This window comes from Brassica napus, chromosome A7 (genome assembly GCF_020379485.1).
Source record: "Brassica napus cultivar Da-Ae chromosome A7, Da-Ae, whole genome shotgun sequence".
Classification (NCBI taxonomy): domain Eukaryota; kingdom Viridiplantae; phylum Streptophyta; class Magnoliopsida; order Brassicales; family Brassicaceae; genus Brassica; species Brassica napus.
Genome location: NC_063440.1, coordinates 11,558,733 through 11,568,563, shown reverse-complemented (window position 1 = coordinate 11,568,563; position 9,831 = coordinate 11,558,733). Strand labels below are relative to the sequence as shown.

At 37.1% G+C, this 9,831-nt stretch overlaps 1 protein-coding gene across 1 annotated transcript; it reads right to left on the bottom strand.

The window, feature by feature from the left end:
- On the bottom strand, positions 1-5,884 carry LOC106412676 (probable phospholipid-transporting ATPase 12). Its single transcript, XM_013853587.3, has 12 exons — positions 5,481-5,884; positions 4,704-5,125; positions 3,043-4,349; positions 2,853-2,963; positions 2,502-2,778; positions 2,334-2,422; positions 2,121-2,229; positions 1,666-1,875; positions 1,466-1,591; positions 1,288-1,386; positions 1,027-1,218; positions 1-946 (listed from the first exon to the last, which is right to left on the bottom strand). Exons 2-12 carry the CDS (start codon positions 5,091-5,093, stop codon positions 314-316), a joined length of 3,543 nt encoding a protein of 1,180 aa, XP_013709041.2. The 5' UTR covers positions 5,094-5,125; positions 5,481-5,884; the 3' UTR covers positions 1-313.
- Positions 5,885-9,831: the final 3,947 nt, after the last annotated feature.

Sequence of the window (9,831 nt, the reverse complement as noted above, 5' to 3'; positions counted from 1 at the left end):
TATTGAAAAATCTTTCTTTACTCTTTATCTCAACTCATGTACAATCTCCCACTTTTTCCCAATATAATTAGATTTTTCTTGACATTCAAACTCTATAATATTCTTGTCTTTTTCACCGGTCAAGGCCGCAATAATCAGATTTTGTACCCTTTATGCTGCAGAAACCAGTAAAAAAAAAAAAGACCCTGTTCACTACAGTCTTGTAATGATCTACCACTTTCCCCTCGAGTTTGCAGTTCATTTGGTCTTATTTACATCCTGCCAAGTAACAACTAAACCCCCCAAAAAAAAACCGAGGGAATCATATCACTTGTCAAGGTCCAGTCTGACGAGATCTCATGACCGATCTCTTTATGGCCTCTATCCTAGCCGTGAAACCAACCAATGCAGGCCTTACTGATGCCTGTCTCACCAACTCCAACTCCCCAGGGTCATTGCACTGATCCTCGTACTTAAGCAGCTTTATAGTCCCATGAGACATTGGGAAAAACTGCATCTGAACGGCAGAGAAGATGAAGTAAGGCATCATCGTGGCCATCACCACAAAGAGAGTGGTGATCCAGTAAGCAGGCGAAGGCGCAAGAGCTTCAAGAAAGACCATATATGCATCTGTAGACACCCTTGGCGGCATAGATCCGTACACCGTCAGGAATAGGTACCATACAACTACAGATCCCCAAACTACGAGATGCTGAATCACTGTGAAGTAACTGATTGTCAACACCATCTGCAAACTCACAACCCACACCACACATGTATACATTGTTCCTCCAAAGATATCTCTCCCTGCGGGTTTCCCTTGGTGGTTGAAAGCTTGAGATTCAAGAGAGGTTTTGCAGAGGAAGAAAATGATTATTGCGCTGCAGAAGCCGTGGAACATCCAGCTGAGTATCCGGCGCCAACTAAAGAGGAGGTTCTGTACACCTTCTTGGTACAATACAGGGAACTGTTACAGCAAACAAAGCAAGACTTTGGGTTAAGAAAAGATTAAGCAGCTCATTTGATAAGAATGATTATTTTATATACCTTGAGACAGAACCGTGCAGATACATCCTGGTCGAAGATTCCCAAACAAATGACAGGAAGTGACGAGAAGAGGACGCTATAGAGAGATAGATACCAGTCATTGTAAGCAGGTGTGGTAGAGAATGAAGTGTATGCCTCATATAAGAAGAGAGTGAACCCAAATGTGATGTTTTTGTAGAAGAAGTAGCAAATCTGCATATGAGAAAACTGCATCAGCTCAAAGAACAATGAGACCAAAGGTCAGTTGCATTATTGAACTACCATTTTTGAGATTCGCCTGTAACACCAGTGTCCATGGACGAGTAACAAACGCTCCAGATATCTAAACTGAGCAATGGCAATGTCGCTGGACATTACAGCCTGCAAAATTAACAGAAGATTAAACAAAGTTTCCAACAAAGACTGAAAAATGGTTTGTTATGAGATTCTTTTAAAGAACCTGCATTCCTTCAACTCCACTGATCCCAACTCCTATATCTGCTTCTTGAAGCATTCCAACATCATTTGCGCCGTCTCCAATTGCAAGTGTCGTCTGACCGCTTCCAGTTTTGACTAGTCTTGTCACCTAATGCAATATGAATCTTCACGAAAAACGCTAGGCAGCCATTAAGTATATGAAAGATAAAGCAAAAACTGTACCAGTGCTTTCTGTTTTGGTGATGAACGACAACAAATCACTGAGGCACAACCAGTGGCCAGCTCAAGAAATATGTATTTCATATCATCCTCTAATGCATAAGCAAGTGATTTCCCATCAATGATTAGAGCAAATGCCTTAGAGTTTCCACCAGAAGCTTTTAGTTGAACCTTTCCATTGGTTATCTGACGCAGTACATTTTCCTTCAACGCCTATAAGACAAGAGTTGCGTGAGATTAATACATGGGAGAATTCTAATTTTAAAAAAATTATACCATTTTTCAAATTTAGAGGATGGCTATTTTCATAAATACCCTGATGAAAAAGACTAAACAAATACTCCTAAATCGTTTATAAATGTTAGGGTATTTTTGATTGAAGATATTTTTGAAAAGTGGTACTTATGGGTTATTCAAGCAATTTCTCTTAATACATGTGTTCTAAAAGAAGTTATTACCTCTGCAATTACATCTTTTTCACCGGATTTTTCCAACTGCTGGATTTCAGGGGTCTCCAAGTTGATTATGATCTGCTTCATGTCTCGTCTCAGCAAACTACAAGCAAAGCTGTCAAAGACGTACACGTGCACAGGTGAGATCAGAGAGTGAGTAAGAATGTATGCAGAAGCCTCGAGAGTAAATATAATCAGGAGTTACCAAGAAACCAATACCCAATATTGATAGCAGTCTCCATTTTGTCTCCTGTCAAAACCCAAATCTTTATTCCTGCTTGAGCAAGCTTATCAATGCAATCAGGAACCTGGAAGCAATCCAAGAGAGAGAATGAGAGAAAACAATTTCACCAATCTGTAGTTTTGGTTGTGTAGTAAGCAGCTTACCCCATTTTGGAGTTTATCCTCAACAGCGGTAGCTCCAAGAAGAACCAGATCTTTCTCAATCTTCTCCGTGACTTCATCTATCAATGCTTCTCGATCAGCACTAACCGAGCTCTTAGCCTCACTGATTCTCTCAGTGAACACCTCGTATTCATTCTCGTCGAGTTCACGGTAGGCAAGTATCAAAGTCCTCAGTCCAGCATCAGCATACTCGTTCACATGGTCTCGAGTTTCCTCTTCATACTCTCTACCGTTTCCAGAAAGTCTTTCAAACATGACACTGCGCAGATAAAAACAATTTCAAAACCAAACCAAGTTCCGTAAAGAGGAGTTTTTAAAGTCATGTTCACATACCTGTCTGCACCTTTACAAAGCAAAAGGAGTTTCCCATCTTCATCCCTCACTATCACTGACATCCTTTTCCTTGCGCTACTGAACTCAAGAACGTTCAAGACTTTATACATCCTGCAAAAGAGAAAACATTCTCTCGCTAAAAGTAAGAATCAGAGAGAAGCTTTTGATGGCAATAAAGAAGAGAAGAAACCTTTCAACACGTCCCCCAGTCGTAACGTCTAGCTCTCTAACAGATACTGTTGTTTGAGTCCGGATAAAAAACTCAAACCCAAGCTCCCTCGCTGCAATAACAAAAGCTGCCTCGTCCGGTGACTCAGCCTCGTAAGAGATCTTTCCCGTATCTTCACTCACCTCAGGTATAACCGTATGACACACTGCCAACAAACGCAAGAACTTCTGAATGACATCAGCATCCCTTTCCTTGACCCAGTTCCCATTCATTATCCTTTCATCTCTGAAGTTGAATCCTTTCACCACCGGTTCTGCAGCAACAGCATACTCAACACCATTACCCACAGCCATCTCCACCTCTGTAACGCCACGCCCATACGCTCTCCCAGCGATAGAACATTTGACGAACTCCATGGAGTTACACGTCAGCGTCCCCGTCTTATCCGAAAGAACTGTCCCCACTTGCCCAAGCTCTTCGTTCAGATTAGAGGTACGTGCTAGCGCCGGCTTGTCAGCTTCCTCGTAATACATATGGATGTCTTTATTGATGAAAATGCTCTGAAGAACTTTGACAATCTCTATAGAGACATACAAGGAGATAGGGATGAAGTAGCTGTTCAGCATCAGGGCAGAAAGAAAGTGACAGACCGCAGCCAAAGGCGCTCGCTGAGGGTCAAAGAACACAGTGGAATCATCTGGTTTTAAGTACCATCTCGTCATGACGCCGTTCTGGTAATCTTCTCTCGTTGTTATCCCAAACAAAATAGCACCAAGGAAGGCCAATGAAACTACCATAAGGAACATGAGGTATATGATCTTATCCATCTTCCTCTCGATCATGCTTCTCTTTGAAGGAGGCTCCGTTGAGTTCTGGACGACCTTTGTGTCAGGACCCGTGAAGATAACAGCCCCATAGATATAGTCTGTGTTCCTGAGTTTTGAACCTCTTAGAAGCAGCTGTTGCGGCGAGAGAGGGTGCTTTTCTCCCTTGAGCTCCATAGTGCCGACAAAGGAATACAAGTTAGCGTTAGGATCCTCGCATTTGATGAAAGCGTCGAAGTCCCTGAAGTCAACCTCTTCACGGAGTGACATGGTTACTTCAAGTCCTTGTTTGAGTTTCAGATTTGTTTCCCCGTCGAGGTTCATTGTCTCTACGTAGCAAACAGCGTCCTCGTAGCTAGATGAAAGCAGGACAAGGTCTGCAGGAAAGAAATCGTTTTTCTCCACCTTTAATATATCTCCAACTCTTAGTGTCTTCCACTCCTTAAGATCGAAGTGCCCATTCCCTTGGTGCACTCCAACATTTCTACCATTCACCTCAATATCCTAATAAAAAGCATGATAATTTCAACATAATCAGAACTATATCAATCTGCAAATGAAGTAGAGAGTGATACTTCAAGTACAGTTCTGAGCAATGCAACTTAATCCAACCTAAACCACAGATCCGGAACAATATAACAACACATGTTTCATTTAAAAGCTAGCATCCTAGTAAGATCCATGTGTTCTACAAAATCGGTCTAGATGGAGCTTGGTTTAGACGTCAGCCTAATCAATAATCTCCTATAAAGCGTCTAACCACCGCCTAGCGATTTTTTGAACATTTGAGGATCATCAAGTCCTTTTCTAATCTATCAACCACCACTCATAGCAAGATGAACCAACATGAAAGGGTACCTGCTGTTTCCTGCGCCAATCTTCTACACCTTCTTTAACCATAGTAGCAAGGATGACGAAAGTCAAGGGAACAATGGCGCTCACAGCTGTGTAAGGAGCGAGAGGAGTGAAAGACAAGATCCCAACGACAAGGAAGTAGAAGTTGGCGACTCTCCTGAACTGCTCGAAGAGTGATTTAGGGAGGAAACTGGCGAGAGTGTACTTGGTGGTCCTCACGTAGTTGTCGCAGTAATCAGCTGATTCAGGTTGGTTGCAGTACACCACACGAGAGAAACCAGTTCTTCCAATCTGCGAATGTGCTGGCTTGAAACAAGCTTTGGCTGATGATAGTGTGAACAGCTTGCTTAGCTGTAACTTCCTCCTTCTACGCTTCCTTTCACCTCCTGCCATGGGTCCCTCTCACTTGCAGAATCTCTAAAACCCTGAAAATTTGAAAACTTTCAGACCAGACACGAGCAAGAAAGACAACTCCTTTGGTTTGTGTCTGAAAAGTATTCCACTGAAGAAAGTTAAAAGCTTTTCCTATAAAATGTCGATCGATTAGCTAAATCTCTAAACCCCTGAAAATTTTGATATTTTTCAGACTAAATCTCAAAGTTGTATATACAGACACAGATATGAACGAGAAAGACAACATCTTTCAGTTGTGTCTGAATAGCATTGCACTGAAGAAATTTGAAAACTTTTCTTACAAAATGTGGATCAATTAGCTAAACCGACGAGAACATTTCAACACAAAGATGCCCAGAAAACAAATTTTAAGAAAAGAGAGAGTACCAATTTTTTGGCAGAGGCGTTGAGGAAAGCTCCAAGCTTTTTTGATTCCTAATTTTCCCGAGAAACTGGATAATTTCTCGGAAAATTTGGTAAAGAAATAACTAATCGAGTGGGTTACGATCAGTATTATGAAATTAAGGAAAGAACTCTGAGGACAGGAAGGTGTGGAATCTGGAAGATTTTGAAAACTGTAATCTTCTTAATTAAGGGAACATGGGTTTAAATGGTATGAACCAAAAGTCTTGGGTCTTTTAATGCATGAGACCAAAAATATGGGAAAATGATAGTTTCCAACATTAACAGACTTTTCAAATTGTCTCATTGGTTGACATTTGAAAAGAAGACTTCGTGTTTTTTTTTAATTCGATTTTCTCTTCATGGCATTTGAGATGAAAGAAACGTTTTAGCAACTTTCCAAAATATTTCTAACATAGAATGCAGCTTTGAAGATTTACCAAACTAATGATGTCAAGAACGTTTTTACAAACAAACTATATTGAGAGTTTGGAGCACGCACGAATATAAAACAAGGAAAAAAACAAGTTTTGTTCTGGAGAAAGACAAGAATTAAAACATGATATGCCTTCAAAAGTGAAATCAAACACTATCCTATTGTAATGATGATGATATTTTGTTCAGATGAAACAAAGTATTTAATTGAGGATAAATAGCGATTAGTGTTTTAACCTTCTCATCACAAAAACAATCTCAGCGAAAAAAGGAGAAGGTTAAACACAAAATTGCATGTCAAAATCTCTGCATCCGATGAACTAATCCATCTCTAATTGGCATTTTAAAACTGCTAAAAGGAAATTAGTTGTTTCCATTATATAATTAGTTAGGTTGATTATTAAATGGGAATTGAAGAAAAGTAACTTTCTTATTTTACCAAAAAGAAAAAAAAAGTAGCTTTCTTAAAAATGGATTATGAAATAGTATAGTATTATCTGTCTCTCTTCTTATAATGAGGACATCAATAACGTGTCAAGAGCGTCACCAGCCTTATTTGCTTGAAATGCATTAATCAAAATTTAAAAGAGAAACTGTTTGAAATATCCTAAATTAGCTATCAATTTTTTAAAAATACATGTAATCAAACAATACATTAATATTTAGATTTAAAGTTTAGTGATTAATGTTGGGGATTTATTATTTAAATAGTGAGGTTATTAAACATTAATAAATGGTTTAAAAGAGTTGGTTTAATTTCTTTTATCACAAATTTAAGAAATTTATAAAAATGATCATCATTTAAAGTAGGCCTGGGCATTCGGACCGTCGGATCGGGTTTGGATCCTGGGTCTTTTGGGTCTAAGAGTTTAGGATTCGATATGGTAATTTCAAATTTTTGGTTGCGGGTCGGTTCGGATCGTGCCGGATCCGGGTCGGTTCTTAGATAGTTAGACCCATTCGGATAACTAGAATTTATCGGTTCGGGTTCGGTTTGGTTTCGGGTCGGGTTCGATTTAAAAAAGACCTAAAATTACAACAAAAAAAATCTGAAAATATTTATATATCCGAAAATATTTTAAATTTTATTCAAAATTTGTGTTTTTATTATATTAAAATGTGCATATATATTAAACTATGCGAGATACAGCAACAATTCGTAGTCTCCTAGTGATTGACCCCCATATTCTCTAGACGAATGATCCGTCTTCGTTTCCCCTTTGATGCATTTTATTTAATTTACATTATATTAATTTGGGTACCCATCGGGTTTCGGTTTGGGTCGGGTCCAAGATCCGTGGGTCCTCTGCAACAAGACCCGATAGGATACTTTGATCGGGTCGGTTCCTACCCGAATCAGGTTTTTTCGGATCCGGGTAAAATGTTGAGGCCTAATTTAAAGGTAAACTTGTGCTTGATCCGCACACCGGTGCGGATTTTGTTTTTAATTTTTATAGATAAATATTTATTTGTGTAAGTAATAATCTATATTTTTAAAATATATTGTGCACGAGTTTTTGTTTTTAATTTTTATAAATAAATATTTATTCTTTGTAAGTGATAATCTATATTTTTAAAATTTATCCATATAAAATAATTGTTTAATATGATATTTCTAACAAAAATAATTTTATAATTTATACTGAGTATTATACATTGTCTTGTAATTCGTTAATTTTACCATCTACGTTTTTAGAATATAATTCGTATATCCGCACAAATGTATTTTTTTATGGATCAAATTTTTATAGTGATATAATAAAATTATTAAATATACTATTTTAAATCTGGTGTTATATACTTTATACTATTAAACCTATTTATCATATTAAACTTGCATTGGCTTATTTTTTATTTTATTTTTTTTTACAGCAAGACATTTACAGACTCATATTGATTCTGTAAACCAATTGGGTAACTCTGCATCCATGTGAATGACGAAAGACGGTTGCTTTCTAGCACTACGTGCTAAGCTGTCCGCCCGTTGATTCTCCGCCCGAGGTACATGAACAATATCTGAGTTGAGGAAACTTCTCCGAAGAAGCTTGATATCTTCCAGATAACTTTCAAAAGCTGGCCATTCTGCTGGTTCTGAAACCATCTTCACCAATTGAGAACAATCCGTTACAAACGTAACCTGAAACTGTCGTAAGTTCTTCATACATTCCATTGCCCAAATCAAAGCCTCCGCCTCCGAGTGTAGAGGTGATAGACTTGCTCTTACATTCCTTGCTCCTAATAATCCATCAAAACTCGGTAATGTACTATACCATCCCTGTCCCGAAAATAATTCCTTCTCTTTCCACGAACCATCTATAAAACAGCATCGTCCTGAAGTTACCAGTGGGGGTCTGGATTGCGCCTGTCTTTCCCCCTGCTGATCAGTGTCTACATGTGCTTCAGCCCAAAGTGATGATTCTAATTCTGCTAATTGAAGTGTATCCCTGGGATCAATATTCAGATTACTAAATACTTTGTTGTTCCTAGCTTTCCATATATACCATAATATCCATGCAAATTGGTGGTCTTCCATCTTTGGATGGACTCTCCAAAAAAGATGATCCATGTTACCAATAATATCCATACATTGGCTTATTATTATTTTTTTGCTAACCGAGTATCCTAGTCTGGACCATTGGCTTATCTACTAATAATAGCAATCCTAATTAATTCTAAAGGTTGTGAATTTCACTTATGTTGAAAGGTTGTGTCTTTTGTAAAAAATGTCAAGAAGAGTTGTGTCTTTTAAAAAAAAATCAATGTTAGAAAGTTGTGTCTTTTCTAAAAATTCATATAAGTATCTTTTAAGAAATAAAAAGTTGTGACTATTCTTATAAGTATCTTTTCAAAATAACTACCTTTAAATTTGAAGAATGTGACTATTCAAATTGAAGAGTTTGAAAGGTTGTGTCTTTTGTAAAAAATGTCAAGAAGAGTTATGTCTTTTAAAAAAAAAAATCAATGTTAGAAGGTTGTGTCTTTTCTAATAATTCATATAAGTATTTTTTAAGAAATAAAAAGTTATGACTATTCTTATGACTATTCAAATTGAAGAGTTGTGACTATTCAAATAAATTTTTGAAAATCTATAAATAGTTTTTACTCAAAGTAAAATTTTCACTAATCTAATAAAATGGTGAAGAAAAAAAATTATGTGCAATTACCTGATTACAAAGTTTTAGAAAGTATTTATGGAATCAATAACCGTCCGATGTTAACTCCGGCTTGACATAACCGCCCGACGTTTACTCCGGCCTGACATAACCGTCACTGAGACACGGATAGAACTCTACAGAGAAATACAATGCCATTTAATGGCGAAAGGGCATGACTCTTCAAAAATCGCCTTTATGATCGCACCCAGAACCATGCATGTGTTTAAACGAGAACAAAACAGTCTCATCTTATTGATGGAAGTATTGATAAGAACTTTGAAATCTTTATCAATTGAAAAGAAGCTGAAAAAAAAAACTAAATAAAAGAGGAAAATGGAACCACTGGCAGAAGGCCGGTGGTCCTAGATCGTGACTCTATTTTTCATCAGAACCAATAAGGAGTTGTCTTTCATTCGTTTTTATATCTATTTTTATATACATATATAATATTCAGTGATAAATCATTACAAGTTTACAACTATGATAAATCTTGCAACTATTGGCAACAATAGACTTTAGTGATGAACCATTGCAACTTTTATTTCTAATCCTTGAAACTATTGGTAATGATAGACTTTAATATGAACCATTTCAATTTTTAATGTTAACCATTATAACTCTTAGTTAACCATTGCTTGGTTTTTAACCATTGTAAAAAAATATATCAAAAGATATATCTTTTCATCAAATTTATTTATTATACATTTAAATAGTCCAAATAAATATCTAAATAAATATATTTTCAT

Coding starts and splice junctions, on each gene's coding strand:
- LOC106412676 (XM_013853587.3), bottom strand. CDS start 5,093: ATGGCAGGAGGTGAAAGGAAGCGTAGAAGGAGGAAGTTACAGCTAAGC. Junction 1,876..2,120: donor AAAAAGATGTAATTGCAGAG/GTAATAACTTCT, acceptor CTTGTCTTATAG/GCGTTGAAGGAAAATGTACT. Junction 1,387..1,465: donor GTGGAGTTGAAGGAATGCAG/GTTCTTTAAAAG, acceptor TTAATTTTGCAG/GCTGTAATGTCCAGCGACAT.